The following is a 22113-nucleotide window of genomic DNA, read 5'->3' on the forward strand; positions in this document are numbered from 1 at the left end:
ATATATGCATTTTTAAGGGTTGGGTTCTGTTTTAGTTTTATTATTTACTAAAATACATGTGATTTTATTTATTTTTAGATATTTTAAAATTGAAATTTAATTAGGATAAAGAATTGAATTTAAATTTGATAGATATTTAAATGTGATTTAAATTATTTATGATTTTCATTTAAACCAATATAATTTGAAGTCAATTTTGACTATATATATTTATACTTTTTTAAAGCAATTTGACTATATATTTATTTATATAATTAAATAGAAAAAAAAAATCTATCTATGTCTATATTTTAAATATTTTAACAAACACGAAATTCAAATTTTAATTTTTAATAATGGGTAACCTTCACTTATTATTTTTTGAGTGAACTTTGATAATATTGTGAGAGGATATATTTTTCAAACAAGTAAAAGTAGTCAAGTAAATTATAATTAAAAAGGGAAAAAAGAAAAACTTATGTTCTATTAATTATATTATCTCTTATCTTTTTAAAAGCATCATAATAAAAATCATCAAGTGAATCGTTAAAAAATCTAAAAGTGATTATATTGATCTGTTATTTTTTATGTTTAAAGTTATATCAAGTAAATCAATTAAGGACTAAAACCAAACTAGTACTGCAGAAAAAAAAAAGCCAAAATATTTAATTAGTTAGAGCATCATGTTCTTCTTTGGCAAATAATATACTATTAATATCAGTTTAGAATTAAAATATTTATAATTAAAAGTATTTATTGATTAATTATATTATTTTTTCAATTTTAAAAATCAACACTGATACATTTTCTCAAAAAAAAAAAAAACTAAATATGTAATTGGTTAAAATTTTCAAATACGTAAACTATGAATAGTTAAATAATTAAAAAATAACTAATAATTAAACAAACTGAAAATTTAAAACAAATAATTAACTCATTATGTACTCAATTTATAATTTTTGTAGGTTTGGAAGATGTGGAAACTTTAGTACGTGAGATGAGAGAGAAATCAACTTCTAGAATTAGAGTATCTTTAACAACATAATAATTTGAATTATTGTGAAGATCTTCCAGTGACAATAATCTCGCACCCCAACCATTATTTTTGCCAGGATAACATTTATTAACTGCACAATTTGTAATAAAAAAAATATGATCATGAGTTTAGATAATATATATATACTAATTTGGTTATTAATTTTTTTAAAAAAATACATGTAAGTAATAACCTTTAAATTCTTTGTGTTTAGAATTAAGTTGATCAATTACTCGGAGACAAAACTCAACATAAGTTGTTGATTCTTTTAGATGTTCCATCATTAAAAACATTGTCAACGATTTTCCATCTATGCTTCGTTGACCGTCTAGACCGATACTTAAATGCCTATGTAGAACAAAAACAATTAATTAAATTAAAAGAATTAACAAGAATATTAATTTGAATACCAATACAATATACATGTGTATGTATTTTTATGAGTTTTAAGTATATATACGTACCACTCTATTCCTCCAGAAGAAAACACTTGAGAATTGTGTTCATATTTGTTCATTATCTTAGAAAATTCTTTAATTTCCCAACGAAAGATAGGATTATCCATGAATCGACGTTGCACTACAGAAAGTGTTGCGAAGATTGGAGCAGTTTGATTTATGATAAAAACTTCAGCTCCAAATACACACGAGTCATTAACCACATATCCATTATGCACATCTTTGAATGTTTCAAGTGATATTATTTGTTCAAATCCCCATTCTTTTTTCATCTCGTGAAAACGCCTCACACCTACGAATATTAAATTAATAAAAAAAAATTGTATATTATACAATTGATAAAAATTAATCATGTGAATTTATTATTACATATCATCAACATTAATTACCTTGAAAGGCCAGATAATTATCTTTTGTTTGATTATAGACAAACAAAGTGAAGTTAACATTAACCTCCCAACCAATACTCGAAGCAATATCATCACTCTCATCATCATCATCATTGCACCATATTATCGTCAAGTACAAAGACAAGTAATTTTTATCTTTATTTGGATAAAATGACAATTGCCTATACATATATAATAGAATATTAATAATTAACAATAGTAGAAATTGATCATTTAGTTCATATTAATATTAAAGTATATGATACACATACTACCATTTGTATCCACCGGCTTCAAATACAGAACCCTTGTGTTTATTTATTGATTTTGAGAACAAACTGAACGAATCAACTTTCATCGTGTAGTGAGCTGGTGGAACTTTTCTTATACATTTATTTAAACTTACTACAAAACAATAAATGTAACAAAAAATAAAAATAAAATGAGATTTATATTTGAAAAATAGATAGCGCAATATAAATTAAATTCAAATTTAAGAATTTTAATCTCGTCTAAAAACACAAACATGTGTTTGATTTTGAGTTAATAGATTTTGAAGATTATAATTTCATTTTGAATACTTGAAATTCACAAACAAAGCATTACTAATAAGATTGGTAATATTATTATTAAAATTATATATTATTAATCAATTAATTTAGATGAATTATAATGATAATAATAATCAAAATATTACCTTGTGATGGTGATGGAGTAGCATTAGCATTACCCATTGAAAACTCAGAATATATTACTAATCTTCACAAACCCAAGAAAATTTATTATGGTTTAGGGTTTGAATATATATATAGATATTAAAAAAAAATAATAATAATCAAAATATTACCTTGTGATGGTGATGGAGTAGCATTAGCATTACCCATTGAAAACTCAGAATATATTACTAATCTTCACAAACCCAAGAAAATTTATTTAGTGCTAAAACTAAGACTAAATGGTTTAGGGTTTGAATATATATATATATATATAGATATATAAAAAAAATATCCCTAGAGTTTCTATATATAAAATCGTTTTTACAGTAAATAAATACAAAAACAAATCATTATAAAAGAACAGAGTTGTAAATATTTATGAAAGATTATAACCTCAACTGAAAGGAACAGAGAGAAGAGAGGCTGCTCAGGTGCGTTTAGGGTTAGGGGTGACGAAGAGAGAAGAAGAAGAAGAACAACAACTCAATTTTATTTTATTTTATTTTATTATTTTAATTAGATAGATAAACTTAAGATTGTTTCTGACTCACTCTGACACAAAATCATTATTACTATCTTTTTTTTTTTACTTATTATTATTCTAAATAATAATCAATTATAATATATCCTATTATTCTAAAAATATTTAATTTTTAAACGGAAAATATCATTTGTTTAAACATATTTGCCTCAATTTAAATAATAAATTACCCTAAAAAAATATCCCTATAATTAAGAATTTCTATATATATACCATAATTAACAGTTTCTATATATATAAAATCGTTTTTAATTTAATATATAATATGAAGATTAGGAATAAATTACCGTAAAAAAATATCCCTATAATTAAGAGTTTCTATAAATATTTATAAAGCATAATTAAGAGTTTCTATATATATATAAAATCGTTTTTAATTTAATATATAATATGAGGATTAGGAAAGTGGATCTCTAAGGCATTTATTTTTAAAATTAATTTATTATTAAAATGGAAGAAAATATCTTTAACAAATAATTTATGATATTTTCCTTTTGTATATTTATTTTGTATTTCTATGCATTTATAATAAATAAAGATATTTTGAGTGGGTTTTTTTTTTGTAAAAGCGATATTTTGAGTAACTATCATTAATCAAAATTACACCTAATATTTTTTTCAAAAAATTACACCTAATATTCATTTTTTTTAACAAAAAAGAAAATTTTCCTTTTTTTTCACAAAAATACACCACAATTTGAGAGTTTATGAGTATGTGTGTCATAAAAATTAAAGAGTAGCTTCAGTTAATCTTTGTACAAATGCATTATATATATAACATGTATATAAATATTTAATTTATTAAAGATGAAAAAGTAAAAATTATCACTTTGGTTATAAATAAGTTTATTGCTATATTTTAATTTTTAACAATTAAGTTTTCGTTTTAATAGAAAAAGTTTCAAATCCAAATGCATATGATTAAAAGTTCAATTTATAATTATATGTGTAGTGTATATAATAGAAAAAATAAAAAGAGTAATATGCGGTATAAACTCCCAGTTGCAAATAAATAGCTAAGTTTAATTTTTGGCGGTAATAATACCTAAGTTATATTTTTAGAACTCTGTAAGTACCTAACCGTTAAAATATTATGTCATTATCCACGTGCTATTTTCTTATTGGTATATTTTAATTAATTTTTTTAAAGAAATAAAAATTTAATGACTTGGACCAATTACGAATTGCCACATGACAATTTACTTAACAATTAACCTACAAAAGTTCTAGAATTATAACTTAGGTATTATTACCGCTAAAAATTAAACTTAGGTATTTATTTACAATTGGGAGTTAAACTTAGGTATTCATGCCGCAAATTACTCAAATAAAAATAATGGATGTCTTTGTTCTTAGTTAAATTTGCTTAATTTTGTGATATAAGCATATTTTTGTAGATAGAGTAAATAAAACGATAAAAGGAAAGGTTACAAGCCCAAATGCAAGCCCAATTTAAATTATTTTTCAGAAATAGCCCAATTAAAGTTTTTTTTTTTGGACTATTTACAAAAATATGGAAAAATAAAGATAAGTTTGATATATATGGCATAAAAACTTAATTACACTAAATATGGTATTTTTTTAAAAAAAAACTTACAAATATGGGAAAAGGACATGAGGAATGCCATAAAAAACTTTAAATTTGTGTTTTTTTATTTATTTTTTCTTTTTTAAAAAATAAAACACTAAAATAAATAAAAAATGATATGAACTGTAGATATTATTTTTTTTTACAGAAATTAAACTTGTCTTTTTATTTAAACCACTGTTTGTGTTTTTTTTTTCTTTGCTTTTTTGTTACAAAATAATTATTTCATTTAAAGCAGCAGAAAAAAAAAACCCAGTTTCATCAACATCATCCTGAAAAAAAAATAATATAAAAAATTTCAATCTAAAAATAATACAAACTTTAAAAATCAGTTTCATCAACATTGAAAGAAACTAATAATTTCATTAAAAGAATAAAAAAATAGTTTCACTATGTTATTACAAATTTTTTATTTTAAGTTAATTTTTTATTATTTTGTTTCTAGGTTCGAATACTTATATTTTGTTTTTAAATTATTGATATGCATTATGTGTTGTTTTGATTATATTTGTGATTAGTACTTTTTTTTTGTATTTTTGTGTGTGTGTGTGTTTTTTTATTTGATTGCCTGATGAAACTGGTTTCAGTTAACTTTATTATTAGCATTTATAATAAATAAAGATATTTTGAGTGGGTTTTTTTTTTATTTTGTCTGATGACGTACTTAGATCAGGGCATGTTTTTGTGCAAATACTATTTGATTGAATAACTGAAATTTATTATGTTTTGTTTTCTAACTCCTTCCTTTCACTATCAGAGGCTCCTAACTGATGAATCTCCACGTCTAAGGAATGCTTTACGCTATACAATATACGGGAAATCTAGAGTTTTTGATGCAGAAAGATTCATTGATGTTATGCAAGCCTTTGAGAATTTCATAACGGCTGCTAAAAGTGGAGGTGGAGAGGATCTGAATGGTGATATGGCCGAACTCAGCCTGATGCAACGTACAGCAGAAAATGCATTCCCATTAATGCTACCAAATCTATCTCAACAGGAGCCGGTCCAAACAAGGGCAGCTTTGGGATTCCTTCTATCTGATAAAGGAAACTTCTTCTGAGAATTTCTTCTGGACGAGGTACTTCTCATAGTGACGATTTTTTTATGAATCTGTAGAACTCCATTTCACTTTTTCTGCATGCACAGATTTGAGCTTTGGTTTCATGGTCTTTTTTTCACTTAGTTTTCATCCAGCACTGAATTAAGTTTGAGCTTTACTTTAATACGCAAATAATAGATTGTGAATTTTCTCTGAAGTTTGACCATTACCTTTGATATTCAAATAGATCGTAAAGGGCATCGATGCAGTCACAAGAGAACAGTTGGTGCGTACAATGGCACTCCTTGGACTTGGAAATGCTACCCCTATCTTCAGTATGGCCCCTACTTTCGGACCATTCAAACCGGCAGGGCTTCTACCAACAGTAATCGAAGAAGACAAAGTTATATTATGACCAATTTGTTTGTATCAAAGGTTGTCTTATTGGAGTTTATTGCAGAAATCTGAGAAGGGTCTGTAGCCAAAAGGTTTGAGATTGCTGCCAAGGTTGTGTAAGGAGGCACAACTCTGAAAGTAATGAAAGGTTGACATGTTCTGTTTAGATCATTGCAGAGTAGCCAAGAGAAGAGGTTGAGTTATCCTTTTTTTCACATTCAGTTGTGTCTTCTCTCACATATGGCTGTTGAGCAAAAATTGAAGAGAAGCTACAACTAATGATGATGATGATGAAGAAGAAGAAAATGGGCTTTTGAGAACTCATTTTGTCTTGGAAAATTTAAATAGTTATTGTTCTAAATATGTATAGATATATTATTAACAAAGTCAACAAAGAAAGTGAAACTACTTGTGTGAATGTGATAAAGGAAGCACTTTAACATTGTTTTTTGGGCATTATTTAGTATACATCTTTGCATCGTTCATTTCATCTAATCAGAGGTTGACTAATCAATATAAATGTACCTCTAAAAATAATCTCAAACAATAACTAATAATAATTTTTCTTCAATTATTTATTGTATCAGTTTTAAATGAAGTAGGTAACACCTAACATAAAATTACTAAGTATACTAAGTATACGTGCCTCGCACGTAGTTTTTTTTCTAGTAAATATATATATACTAGCAAAAAGTTACGTGCGAGACACGTGTACTAAATTTAATGCTAGTTTTTTCTACGTTATTAAAAAATGATACAATTAAATTTTTTAAAAAAATATATTATTAGTTATTAGGTTCAACATCATTACCCTATGTTCAATTTTAAGGAAAAAAAATATATTTATGAAATAATAATTTGTTGCAACGCGTGTACAGGCAAAATTCAGAAAATATAAAATTTATTAGTAGAGTATTGACAATTTCAACAGTAAATTAACTGATTGTATACTTTTTTGTCTGTTAACATTAAGCTTTTGATATTTGAGTGATGAACTCTTATTTGTCCACTTTTCAAATTTTTCTAACACTCTCATTTTATTCTTCCAACTTTCTGTAGTTGGAGTGATGTCCTTAATTGTTGTATATAGTGTAGTCATTTATTCACCTGTTTTCAAATAAAACAATAGATATACAAAATAAAAAAAAATATAATTAAGCTCATATTAAAATCAATCTCACCTTTCAATATAGTGAAAGGTTTGTAAATTGATTCATTCTCACTTAATAATTGTGACAGACCTAACGAATAATAATATTATGTTACCTAATAACAAAATAGGAATCCACCAAACAACATTATCAAAATTTATTCCAAGTATAATTATATAAATCTATTACTCATTGAAGTCTATTAGAAACTCTAAAAAGCTCACAATACGAAATTTCACATCAAAAATCTAAAAATGATCAACTATGTAGCAGGAATGATAATACAATAACTAAAATTTCCTAGTCATATACAATCTTAAAACTTAAAAGAGTGGCATTATTCATTCAAGTTTCGACTAAGTGTTTCTGAGTTTGAGTTATAATATTGTGTCATGTGTTTATGTCCAAATATTGTGTGTGTCTGGCTAATCTAGTGAAGAAGATTGAAGTTTTGATTCTCAATAAATAGAATGAATATAAGTGTATACTTTGTAGTAGGTCATTATTGTGTCATTTTTAAGTTAATTAATGTGTCAACTTGAAAATAATTCATTTAATAAACGGAATAGAGGAGTCAATCTAAAAATATTTTTCTACCTTAATAAGTAGAGCTATAGAAAACAAACTCGGTAACTTTTTTAGTGTTAAAAAATTGTAAATAGTTATAAATTCAGAGTAAGTAACTTGTGTGTGGCAGCTGGTTAAAGAAGCCAAAATTGAGATTTATGATTAGAAAGTAGAAGCACGGCTAGAACTTTCCTTTGTTTGAAGTAATAATATAATAACTAATATCTTTTATTACATATTAATAATTAATTCAAGATGAACTTTTCAAAGTATTTTTGAAACATCGTAGGATATATAAATGCAATATTTTTGTATAATAGCATGTAGCATGTTGTCTTCATTAGTATTTTTTAAATTTTAAAATGAAAATGAAAATTATAAAATATAACTTAAGAAATTATAACTAATGTTATAAACTGGTAAAGGTTGTGTTGGAGGCTAGGGTTTTTGCTCTAGAGAGAGATTTGTTAGATTAAATTTTGGTAGGATTATTTAGCTAAAATTAATCAATTATAATTAACGTTTTCTAATCAGAATATTCTGTTAACATTTTGACAGAAAAATAAATAATAACATTAAACCAAGAATTCTGTTACATGGCCACATTTTATATATAAAAAATATTTTTTAAAAAAATCACCCAATAATATTATATATATATATATATGATCGAGCCACATTTTATGGATTCAGATGTGGAGGCAAACAATTATAACCTGATCGAGCCAAAAAAAGAAATAAAAAAATTCTTTAGCAATATATATATATAAATATAATATATATATAAATAGTAGTAAATTCTTATTTAGAATAAAATCCAACTAAATAACATAAGTATATTTAGAAAAGTCAATCGTAGATGTACAACAGCAAAAACTCAATCGTATTTTTTAGATTTAATGAGATTTATTTTATTTATTTTATTATATATAAATAAAAAGTAACTCATGAATTTCTCATAAACCATTTTATTTTTATTAATAAACTATTTCATTTTTAATATAAATAAAAAGTCACCCATGAATTTCTCATAAACTAAGAATTCTGTTATAAAGACACACTTTATATAGAATAGATATTATATTTCAAAACTTAATAGATCACATGTATATTCCATTTTTATATATAATTTTTTTCTATATACAATGTAAAACAAAATTAAACATTTTTTTATACATACAATTTTTTTTCTGTTTTTTTTTTTTTAAATTTGTTATTTGTTATTTTATTTACTTTAATTTGTTATTGAAGACATAAAATAATAATAATTTATTTTATTTTGTTGCTAGTTATGTGAAAAAAAATATTTTTTTTCATAAATATTAAATAATTAAATATTAAAAAGTACGTAACTAATCTAAAATAATCGATCCAATCTGCACCTTTGCAGATTGGATTGGATTTAAGCTATTGTGCGGATTGGATTGGATCCAAAAAATGAAATCTGTACTTAGTGCGGATCAAATGTACTATGAGCAAAATAGAACAAATTGAATTAGATGAACACCTCTCGTAATTATATATATAAAAAGAAAACGTTAATTAGGCTATTTCTGAAAAATAATTTTAATTGGGCTTGCATTTGGGCTTGTAACCTTTCCTTTTATCCTTTTATTTACTCTATCTACAAAAATATGCTTATATCACAAAATTAAGCAAATTTAACTAAGAAGACATCCATTATTTTTAAGGGGTAAGTTGAAAAATGCCTCTTTTATTAATTAATTAACCAAATTTGTCTTTAATTTTATATTTATTTGAAACATACCTCTTTTTATATGTATTGTACCTAAAATACCCTGACATAAGAGAGTCACATGGAGAGTATCTGACAGGGGCAAAATTGGTACAATGTTTAAAAAAAGAGTTAAAAATAATAAACTTTAAAAAAGAGGGTAAAAATAAAAGAAAATAATATAAAAAAGTATAGAGTGTAATTTCCTTACTTTTTAATTTTTCTATTATATACACTACACATACAATTATAAATTGAACTTTTAATCATATACATTTGGATTTGAAACTTTTTCTATTAAAACGAAAACTTAATTGTTAAAAATTAAAATAAAGCAATAAACGTATTCATAACCAAAGTGATAATTTTTACTTTTTCATCTTTAATAGATTAAATATTTATATACATGTTATATATAAATATATATATATATAATGCATTTGTAGAAAGATTAACTGAAGCTACTCGACACACATACTCATAAACTCTCAAATTGTGGTGCATTTTTGTAAAAAAATAAAAAATAAATAAAAAAAGAAGAAGAAGAAAATTTTCTCTTTCTTTTTTTAAAGAAAAAAAACTGAATATTAGGTGTAATTTTTTGAAAACAATATTAGGTGTAATTTTGATTACTGATAGTTGGTTAATTTAGAGAAAATTTCGTGTATCAAACACTCAAAATATCTTTATTTATTATAAAGGCATAGAAATACAAAATATATATACAAAAGGAAAATATGATAAATTATTTTTTAAAGATATTTTCTTCTATTTTAATAATAAATTAATTTAGAAATAAATGCCTTAGAGATCAACTTTCCTAATCCTCATATTATATATTAAAAACAATTTTGTATTTATTTACGGTAAAAACGATTTTATATAGAAACTCTAGGGATATTTTTTTTTTATATCTATATATATATTCAAACCCTAAACCATTTAGTCTTAGTTTTAGCACTAAATATATTTTCTTGAGTTTGTGAAGATTAGTAATATATTCTTGGGTTTATTATTATTATTATAATTCATTTAAATTAATTGATTAATAATATATAATTTTAATAATAATATTACTAATCTTATTAGTAATGCTTTATTTGTGAATTTCAAGTATTCAAAATGAAATTATAATCTTCAATATCTATTAACTCAAAATCAAACACATGTTTGTGTTTTTAGACGAGATTAAAATTCTTAAATTTGAATTTAATTTATATTGTGCTATCTATTTATCAAATATAAATCTCATTTTATTTTTATTTTTTGATACATTTATTGTTTTGTAGAAAGTTTAAATAAATGTATAAGAAAAGTTCCACCAGCTCACTACACGATGAAAGTTGATTCGTTCAGTTTGTTCTCAAAATCAATAAATAAACACAAGGGTTCTGTATTTGAAGCCAGTAGATACAAACGGTAGTATGTGTATCATATACTTTAATATTAATATGAACTAAATCAATTTCTACTATTGTTAATTATTAATATTCTATTATATATGTATAGGCAATTGTCATTTTATCCAAATAATGATAAAAATTACTTGTCTTTGTACTTGACGATAATATGGTGCAATGATGATGATGATGAGAGTGATGATATTGCTCCGAGTATTAATTGGGAGGTTAATGTTAACTTCACTTTGTTTGTCTATAATCAAACAAAAGATAATTATTTGGTCTTTCAAGGTAATTAATGTTGATGATATGTAATAATAAATCCCCATGATTAATTTTTATCAATTGTATAATATACAATTTTTTTTGATAATTTGATATTTGTAGTTGTGAGACGTTTTCACGAGATGAAGAAAGAATGGGGATTTGAACAAATAATATCACTTGAAACATTCAAAGATGTGCATAATGGATACGTGGTTAATGACTCGTGTGTATTTGGAGCTGAAGTTTTTACCATAAATCAAACTGCTCCAATTTCCGCAACACTTTTAGTTCAACGTCGATTCATAGATAATCCTATCTTTCGTTGGGAAATTAAAGAATTTTTTAAGATAACGAACAAATATGAACACAATTCTCAAGTATTTTTTTCTGGAGCAATAGAGTGGTACGTATATATACTTAAACTCATAAAAATATATACATATATATAATTATTGATATTGGTAGATATTCAAATTAATATTCTTGTTAATTCTTTTAATTTAATTAATTGTTTTTCTTCTACATAGGCATTTAAGTATCGGTCCAAACGGGCAACTAAGCAGAGATGGAAAATCGTTGGCAATGTTTTTAATGATGGAACATCCAAAAGAATCAACAACTTATGTTGAGTTTTGTCTCTGAGTAATTAATCAACTTAATTCTAAAAACAAAGAATATAAAGGTCATTACTCAAAATACATTTGTTTTTCTTAACCATTAATAATTAAATTAGTATATATATATATATATTATCTAAACTCATGATCATATTTTTTGATTACAAATTGTGCAGTTAATAAATGTTATCGTGGCAAAAGTAATGGTTGGGGTTGTTTGAGATTAATGAATTCTAGAAGTTGATTTCTCTCTTATCTCACGTACTAAAGTTTCAACATCTTCCAAACCTACAAAAATTATAAATTGAGTACATAATAGTGTAATAACCAGTTTATATATATATATATATTGGTATTTAGTATATTAAGTGTGATACAATTATATTATTATTATTATTATTATTTATTATTATTATTATTATTATTTTTATTGTTGTTGTTGTGCGTGTGTGACTGAGAAAAAAAAATGATATATATATTAAATAGTGAAATAAATAAATAGTGAAGCATTAGATTAGTTAGTTTAAAATTTAAAATTTAAATTTAAATCAGCATAATTTTATCTGATTAGTTAGATTTTTATTTTTAAATTTAAACCTATTATACGATATGTTATATACGTATATACTCTAGAACCCTAGCAGCCAGATAGTATCGTATTCCTTTATTCTCACCATCTCTCAATTTTTTTTATCCTCTCTATTGAACCAAATCAATTGTTTTAATCTTAAGAGCTTCGAGGTCAGCAATCAACCGATCATCGTTCTGTGTCTTCGACATCTTCAGGTAAAATTCGTAGTTGTTTTTATTTTCGTTTTCAGAGAAATAGGCTTTCATAAAACTATCATATCTCTCTCCCCATAGGTCCGTTTTCAGTGATCTAGGTACTGTTTTAAAGATAATTTAATTATTTATATTTTTTATGAAGAAACTCTTTCCTAATTCTGAGTATTTCGATGTCAAAAAAATTCATGTTTTACACTGACTGTCGATTTACAGTTTTTTTAAAATTTCTTTCCGATATTGCCTTAGTAAAAGTGTGATATCTCTCTCGATATCTATTATTTTACAGCGATTCTTGTACTGTTAGAAAGATAATTCAATAATCCATATTTTCTTTGAAGAAACCTTTCCCTAGTTCGGAGTTCTTACCAGTTAAAAGTTAGGATCTTTACTCGGTTATGGTATTTCGTTTTAAGTTTTGTTTCAGAAAAAGTGTCTTCAGTAAAAATTCAATATCTCTCTCACTTTTGATCTATTTTAAAAGATCTTTATCTCGTTTTAAAGCTTAGGAAAATAGCTACATTTTTTATGAATAAAGTATTGTCTAGATCGGGGTGTAACTATTTTTAAAACTTTTATTTTTGGGCTGTATTCAGAAATCGGCATGATCCAGGATTTTAAAGAAACTGTTTTGAGAAAACATGCATAACTCCTAGGTTATAGCTCCGATTTTGATGATCTTTATACCGTTAGAAAGGTCTTTCAATTAACTAAAAACTTTGTGAACAGTAGGACTTCTAATTCAAACGTTTTATAAGTCAAATTCTAGGCTAAAGTTGCTGTACAGTAAGAGTAATAAATATATTCAGTTTATCGGTGGACTAAGGATTTCGTTAAATGTTATAGGGCGTTAAATGTTATAGGGCCTAGAAGGTATCGTATACTTTATACTTGCTTTTTATATGGTTTGAGTATCTAGTATGGCTGCTTGAATAAACTGTATTGAAACTATGGAATGTGATAGTTTCGGTGAAATAGTGTTTTATCGATGAATTGTATATGGTTGTTTAATCATGTTCCAGGTACTTGGAAGTGGTTGGAAACCACACATGTATGGTGATGTGGTAAGTGAGGCAGTGTACGTAAGTGTGCACTGGTTATTGGTACTGCGTTCTGGTTAAGAACGTAAGACACTCCAGATTTGTATGGAAGATGGAGTGTGAGTGTGTGGTATTTCAGTATTTGTGTGGCTGCCTCTATTTATACTTATGATTAGGTTATTGTATGTTTGATGTATATGTTTGTGCTATGATGTGTGAATGCTTTGGTACATAGTATTTTGATTTTCCTTCTTGGGCTTTACAGCTCACCCCTTATTTATCCCCTATGTGCAGATAAGTAAGCCTATAAGCTTTCGGTGACAAGTTGAGTACGGCGGCATGGGGTGTATCTCGTGTGATCATGTAATCTGCGTGTGGTCTTGGCCATCTTCCTGAAAGTTTTTTTTTTAATTTATTAAACTTATCGAGGATGTTGTCATTTAAATTTTCTATTACTTTTCCCTGAGTGGTAATACTTTATTTTCAACTGAGTACCCATGTTTTGAAAATTGTTATTTATTTTTTATAAAGGCAACATTAGTATCTTATTTTACGTAAGTAAGGGCGTTACAAATAACCACCTTAACTTAATTTGTTTTAAATTTTCACTTTGTTTATTTATTTATTATTAATAGTTGTTAGATATATATAATAACATTTCAGTATTTTTAACTCTTAATTATTATTATTATTATTATTATTAATGTTACAATATATTTGGCTTTATTTATTCTAAATGGTATTTGTCCACAATCATAAATAAAAAAAAAAATAAAAAAATAAAAAAAAAACTAAAATAAACTAATTTTGGACTGGACCTCATGGGCCTACACATAAACGGTGAAAAAGTAAAAAATAGAAAAATGTAACCCTACTGAAAAACCCTAGCCATCTTCTTCCTTTTTCATCTTCTTCCTTGTTCTGGTGTTCATTGCTGCTGAAAACTCATTGCTGCTGAAAACTCATTGCTGCTAAAAAAAATGGCTGGAACTGGAACAGGTACTTAAGTATTTAGTTTCTTCATTTAATTTTATTGCATTCCCTATTCTATAGAATTTCTTCCATATTGATAATAAAATTGTAAAGAGGATTTGATAACTTCATTTATTGCTCAAGAATTTCTTCCATATTTATTGTTAAATTTAAAAGTAAACAATGGAGCTACACTTTTTTTTTTTCTTAAAATCATTTTGTGCATCATTTTGTAGATATAGAAATGGGAAACAGAGAAGAAGTTGTTGAAGTTGATAGCTTCAACTCACCGGTCGGGAATTATGTTGCAACTTATGGGGCATTAGCGTTAGCACTAATGGCACTGTCCATAAGTGCACTAGTAAGTATCCCGGGAGGGTACTCTAACAATAACGCTCGCTTTAATGAAATGCCTTCTTTCAAATTATATAACATTGCATCTATTGTTTGTTTTTCATCATCAACCGCATCGTTGCTCATATTATTTCTTCTAAAATTCAACACTCATGACGGAGCTAAGGAATTCCTAAAATTTCTATCAATTTGTTGCATTCACGTATCGGTTGTGTCTTTGGTGGTAGTGGCAACAGCGATTGAATTTTTAATCGATGGAAGCTACTCATTGCTGAAAGGAATTGGCCCTGCATTAGGAATACTTTCAGGTATAATTGTTTACCATCTTTGGAACTGGCTTGTTAAGATGGCAGGGGGGCTGAAAAATGCAACCGTTTGGGTTTTTCACATGTTGAAGAATGCTACTTTTTGGGTTTTGAACGCAGTAAGAGCCCAAGCAAGTTATGAACGATTGCAATGAAGAGAAATCAGAAATGAGGAGGCCATGAGAATTATCGACATATTATATATATATAGTTAGACTTGTAATGAAACAGGTAGTTTTGACAATGATAGATTGACATATTTGAAAATCAAAGTTTCAGATTAATAGAAGCATTTACTACTTTTTTCTGTAGGTAACAAAATTGGCAAGATGCCTTGTATCATCTTGAATTATCGACATATTATATATATATATATATAGTTAGACTTGTAATGAAACAGGTAGTTTTGACAATGATAGATTGACATATTTGAAAATCAAAGTTTCAGATTTTTCTTTTCCCTCTTTTTTTAAGTGAATGAATGAATTTATTAGAATAGAAGCATTTACTACTTTTTTCTTTAGGTAACAAAATTGGTAAGATGCCTTGTATCATCTTCAGAGAGAGTTTTCAAAATCTGATCTTCTATCTCTAATAATGTAGTAGTCATTCCTTCTAGGCCTTAAAGAACAAATTAAAGTATAGGAGTAAGATATAAACTTTTTCCTATACTTAATTTTTCTCTCCTTCCTAATAAAATGGTAGCAACAAAACAAGACTTTGTTTTTCAATAAAGTAAACATACCTGGCAACAAATTCATCTTGAAAAGACAAGACTTCACTTTGAACCGAGTTACTAATCTTCCAAAGCCAAAAACAAAAAGATGATAAGTAAGAGAATGAAACTGCTTCCATCTTTGTTTGAAAATGAAAAACGTCAAACATTGTAATAACAAAAATTAAGGCTAACCATTTTCGCATGGCTTCAGTCGTCCACCCAACAGGAAGTTTGCAAAATGTGTTTCCTATTTGCAGCAAAAGAATGTGTGGATGATTGTGTTCCTGAACCTGCAAGGTATTACTATTAATTTCTTACAAAATGAAGGGGTTACAAAGTAATAATTATTCTAACTACTCATAATATAATATTTATTGAAATGACACAATTTAAAGCTACCCAATTGATGAATAACTCTCTCTAAGAACCAGAAATCAACTCTTTCAATGAAGTGAAAGGTGAGCTATATCCATGAACTACAGTGTCTCTCCATAGAGCCATTCCTGTTAATAAAATAAAAAGCAAAATCAGAATATCGCTTTAACATAAATCATCTTACATGTTCTTTCGGGTTTTGCATCGGTTACAAGAGACAAACCTATCCACAGTTCGAAACCAGCGGTTGCTGCCAAGAAGAATTCCTTGCTGATACTATTGAACCTGAAGAAAAGCACAAGGTCTCATCACTTAAGCTTATCGAAAACTCATAGGATTAGGAAAACACTGTTGTAAATGAACCGAAAAAACATCACAGAGCAACTTACCAGTACAAGCAGGCTAGATTTCCATATCCGTAAAAGAATGAAGCCCAAGAAGAACCGAGAAACCTATAATCATATCGAAACTTGAGCTTTTCTTCTATATTTAGTTTTGTCATGTTATGATTATATGTGTGGAGATAAAATGGTTTACATAAATTTTTCTTTCGATTGGGTCTGTTTAGTTCAGAGGAATGAAAACAAAACAATAGAAATGATGAGAATGAGAATGAGAAAACACATTCTAAATAGACTAAATGAGATAATTAATGACACATTGACATCTGAGCCTGACACAACAAATGCTGCTTACTACCACAGCAATGGACAATGAGATTGAAAAAATGCATTACCACATGAAATCGCGAGTTAATAGCGCACGAGGAATCATGAGTCCATTGCCAATCATTGCAAGCAACATAGAAACAGGTGATAAGCCTTTAATATTGTCAGGATTGAGGAAATTTGTCCACTGAAAAAGTTAAAATCATCAAGGTTACATTCGAAAGTGAAGTTGGTTCAGTTGAGCAGAAACAGAAACACAGACAAAAACATAAATTATTACCATTTGTGATACCGGCATCCACATGAAGAGGAGTGTAGCCGTCCATCCAGATATGGCTCCAACAAATTTAGTACCTTTCTCAGATAGTTTACCTAGTCGTGCCTGAGAAATATCATAAAGCATTATCTTTGTACTCTAATTCAACTAAACAAACAAAACCCATAACATATCTAAGAACAAAGTTTAAAGCTTTACCATAACAACAGCTGCAACAGCTACAACAAACGATAGAGCACCGGGCAATATAGTGTTTGGTAAATAAGGAACAAATGTGGACCACATAACCTGCATTTTTTTCAAAATCGAAACATAATCAACTTGAATTCAACACAGCTATTCAAAATCTTACCAAAAGACTGGATTTTTAATCTCATTGAATTCAACACAGCTATTCGAAATCTTAGTTAAAGACTGGAATTTTAATCAACTTAAATTCAACAAAGCTATTCAAAACCTTAGTGAAAGTCTCTGGGTTTTTAGTCTCATTGAATTCAGGTCTGAATCAAACTCAAATACTCAAAAATTCAAATAATTCGAATTTAAATTCAAACTCCTAAATAGAATCGAAACATAATCAACTTGAATTCAACACAGCTATTCGAAATCCTATTTAAAGACTGCCTTTTTAGTCTCATTGAATTCAACAGAGCTACTCGAAATCTTAGTAAAAGACTAAATTTTTAATCTCATTGAATTCAAGTCTGAATCAAACTAACTCAAATACTCAAAAATCAAAACAATTCGAACTCCTAAATAGAATCGAAACACAATCAACTCGAATTCAACACAGCCATTCAAAATCTTAGTAAAAGATTGGATTTTAATCTCATCTCTTTTCTTTCTCAGATTTGCATAATCAAACTCAAATACTCCAAAAATCCAAACAATTAGAATCCAACTTTCAAATCCCTAACCTGTGGCAAAGCTGATAAACCACCAACTGTAATAACATCCTCCCAAAATCTCCACACCGAATCATTAAGCAAATAGAAGTAATTAAAGAAATTAACAGCCAAACCCGTTACAACGAGCACTGTGGTAGCAACGAAGTAAGGAAAAGCCAATCAGAATATCACTTTAACAAATATAATCTTACATGTTCTTTCGGGTTTTGCATCGGTTAAGAGAGACAAACCTATCCACAATACGAAACCAGCGGTTGCTGCCAAGAAGAATTCCTTGCTGATACTATTGAACCTGAAGAAAAGCACAAGGTCTCATCAATTAAGCTTATCGAAAATTCATAGGATTAGGAAAACACTGTTGTAAATGAACCGAAAAAACGTCACACAGCAACTTACCAGTACAAGCAGGCTAGATTTCCATATCCGTAGAAGAATGAAGCCCAAGAAGAACCGAGAAACCTGTAATCATATCAAAACTTAACCTTATAAATTAGCATGTCTATTGATTAGATGAGGTCAATAGGAAAAGGATAACACCGAAGAAGCTCTTGAAACCTGGTAACATAACATAACATAAACATCATAAGCATCAACATCAACAACAACAACAACAACCTTAACCTTATCAATCTCATTCTTATTTGGAAAACAACAACAACAACAAAAAAAAGACAAACTTTACTAGTCAAGTCTGAATATATCTAAGAAGAAGAGAAAGGGGTCAGATCAGATGATTTCAGTGAGGACACTTGTATAATATATATATATATATAGGTAAGGATATTAATACTAACAGCTTACACATCCAGTTGATGAACAGAATCATTCACAGAAATCTAAACACAAAAAAAAAAAAAAAAAAAACTAAAATTGAACTCATAATAAAAGAAAAGAGTTGCATATATCTATGAAGGGAACAGAGAGAGAGATTATAAGAGGCCCCTCCGGGGATGGGGTATTGAGTGTAGATCTAGATCTAGATCTGGAAAACAAAACCAAACAAAAAAAAAAAAAAAAAAAGAAGAAGAAGAATATAAACTTTACTACTCAATTAGTCAAGTCTCTTATCTTCTCTTCATCAAATACTCTTATTTTGAACTCTACTTAAAGCACAGAAGGAAAACCGTACAATAACAAACAACAAAATTCTGTAAAATAAGAAGATGGGCGAAGAGATTAAAATTTTCAGATCAGAAAACACAAAAACAAATCATTATAAAAGAACAGAGTTGTAAATATTTATGAAAGATTATAACCTCAACTGAAAGGAACAGAGAGAAGAGAGGCTGCTCAGGTGCGTTTAGGGTTAGGGGTGACGAAGAGAGAAGAAGAAGAAGAAGAACAACTCAATTTTATTTTATTTTATTATTATTATTTTAATTAGATAGATAGACTTAAGATTGTTTCTGACTCACTCTGACACAAAATCATTATTACTATCTTTTTTTTTTTACTTATTATTATTCTAAATAATAATCAATTATAATATATCCTATTATTCTAAAAATATATAATTTTTAAACGGAAAATATCATTTGTTTAAACATATTTGCCTCAATTTAAATAATAAATTACCCTAAAAAAATATCCCTATAATTAAGAATTTCTATATATATAAACCATAATTAACAGTTTCTATATATATATATAAAATCGTTTTTAATTTAATATATAATATGAAGATTAGGAATAAATTACCGTAAAAAAATATCCCTATAATTAAGAGTTTCTATAAATATTTATAAAGCATAATTAAGAGTTTCTATATATATATAAAATCGTTTTTAATTTAATATATAATATGAGGATTAGGAAAGTGGATCTCTAAGGCATTTATTTTTAAAATTAATTTATTATTAAAATGGAAGAAAATATCTTTAACAAATATTTTATCAATAAAATATCTTTTTTAAATAATTCTGAATTTAGATATTTGTGCATTTATAATTAATTATTTATTTAAATTTCGTTTCAAATATATTTTTTTTAGCATAACTAAATATGGAAAATAAATGTCCTTATATATATTAGGTCTCAACCCCATTTTAGTTTTACTTTAATAATTTTATTATCAATCAAAAACAATGTAAATAGGAAATTGATAGTTCTCCCCCAATGGGTAATACGAATTCAGTAGGTATGTATTATTATTATTTATCATCTTTGTGAATTCTCAACTATTCAAAATAAATTTTACTGATATTGTAATTTTTAGCATTAATTGAAAATCAAAATCAAAGCTACAACAACAATCCTGGAAATGGAGATGGAGATGGAGGTATCATTATCAATTTATTTATGGGAATCAAATACACTCTTAAATCTAAATTTAATTCATATTTATTCAATTGTTTTATTTTAATAGACACTATACATAATCAAATTTGTTGTTTAATGATCGAATGTAAATTTGTTTTTTTTTCTTTTGTTACAATTGTTGCTTTGTAGAAAATTTAAATAAATGTATGAGAACTACTCCACCAGCTCACTACTTGATGAAAGTTCAGTCGTTCAGTTTGCTCTCAAAATCAATGGAGAAACACGAAAGTTCTGTATTTGAAGTTGGGGGATACAAATGGTATTTTTATGTATATCATATATATATGAATCAAATCAACTATTATTATTATTATAATTAATATTTTATTTCATGTATATAGGGTATTGTCATTTTATTCAAATACATCTGAAAAATACCTATCTCTATACTTGACAATAATATGCTCTGATGATGATGCCGAGAGTACTACTTCTGATGATGTGGGTATTATTCCAAGCAGTGGTTGGGAAGTTAATGCTAACTTCACTTTGTTTGTCTATAATCAAACAAAAGATAATTACCTGACCTTTCAAGGTAATTAATATTGATGATATGTTATTATTAATTCACATAATTATTTTTTATCAATTATATAATATACTTTTGTTGTTGTTAATTTGATATTTGTAGCTGTAAAGCGTTTTCATGAGATGAAAAAAGAATGGGGATTTGAACAAATAATGTTACTTGAAACATCCGAAGATGTGAATAATGGATATGTGGTTAACGACACGTGTGTATTTGGAGCTGAAATTTTTATCATAAATCATACTGCTCCAACCTCCGCAATACTTTCTGTAGTTGATCGTCACTTCATAAACAATTCTATTTTTCGTTGGGAAATTAAAGAATTTTCGGATAAATATATTTACAAATCTCAAGTCTTTTGCTCTGGAGGAATAGAGTGGTACGTATGTATACATGTATTGGTAGATTTAAATTAATATTATTTTCTTTTTTAAAAAATTCATATTCTAATTAATTCTTTTAATTTGTTTATTTTGTTTCATCCAGGCATTTAACTATCAGTCCAAACGGTATTCAAAGTAGAGATGGAAAATCATTGGCAATATTTTTAACGAAGGAACATCCAAAAAACTCGACAACTTATGCTGAGTTTTGTGTTCGAATAATTAATCACCTTGATTCTAAACACAAAGAATATGCAGGTAAGTATATTTCTTTTAACAATTAATAACAAAATTAATGATGATATATTATTGTATTTTATTAATTTATCTAAACTCATGATCATGTCTTTTGAATTTTGATTACAAATTGTGCAGATAATGAATGTTTCAGTCGTGACAAAAGTTGGAGTTGTACTAAATTAATATCACTAGAAGATCTTCACAATCCTTTGAATTATTACATTGTCAAGGATACTCTAATTCTCCAACTTGAATTCTTTCTTATTTCACACACTAAAGTTTTGACATCTTCCAAATCTACAAAGATGATAAATTGAGTATTGGAGAAGGCCACCCACTCAATTAGTAACTTAATTGGTTTTA

At 26.7% G+C, this 22113-nt stretch overlaps 3 protein-coding genes across 3 annotated transcripts; 1 reads left to right on the forward strand and 2 right to left on the reverse strand.

Moving 5' to 3' along the window:
- Window positions 1-894: 894 nt before the first annotated feature.
- Window positions 895-3347, reverse strand: LOC115716219 (uncharacterized). Its single transcript, XM_061116042.1, has 8 exons — window positions 2972-3347; window positions 2710-2771; window positions 2560-2621; window positions 2138-2267; window positions 1863-2044; window positions 1480-1765; window positions 1209-1363; window positions 895-1106 (listed from the first exon to the last, which is right to left on the reverse strand). Exons 3-8 carry the CDS (start codon window positions 2594-2596, stop codon window positions 925-927), a joined length of 972 nt encoding a protein of 323 aa, XP_060972025.1. The 5' UTR covers window positions 2597-2621; window positions 2710-2771; window positions 2972-3347; the 3' UTR covers window positions 895-924.
- A 7584-nt stretch (window positions 3348-10931) lies between these two features.
- On the forward strand, window positions 10932-11904 carry LOC133038092 (ubiquitin C-terminal hydrolase 12-like). The gene is made up of 4 exons (XM_061116139.1): window positions 10932-11014; window positions 11105-11286; window positions 11383-11665; window positions 11790-11904. Exons 1-4 carry the CDS (start codon window positions 10932-10934, stop codon window positions 11902-11904), a joined length of 663 nt encoding a protein of 220 aa, XP_060972122.1.
- Window positions 11905-15737: 3833 nt separating this feature from the next.
- LOC115717458 (maltose excess protein 1, chloroplastic-like) lies at window positions 15738-19579 on the reverse strand (the record flags this gene model as incomplete). Its single annotated transcript, XM_061116140.1, has 12 exons — window positions 15738-16134; window positions 16244-16341; window positions 16451-16554; window positions 16650-16711; window positions 16816-16878; window positions 17163-17281; window positions 17375-17476; window positions 17570-17659; window positions 18289-18407; window positions 18510-18571; window positions 18676-18738; window positions 19536-19579. Coding segments are annotated over 10 exons (807 nt in total), but the record flags the coding sequence as incomplete, so codon positions are not given.
- Between the last annotated feature and the right edge of the window lie 2534 nt (window positions 19580-22113).

The sequence above is a fragment of the Cannabis sativa genome, chromosome 5 (assembly GCF_029168945.1).
Source record: "Cannabis sativa cultivar Pink pepper isolate KNU-18-1 chromosome 5, ASM2916894v1, whole genome shotgun sequence".
NCBI classification, from domain to species: Eukaryota; Viridiplantae; Streptophyta; class Magnoliopsida; order Rosales; family Cannabaceae; genus Cannabis; species Cannabis sativa.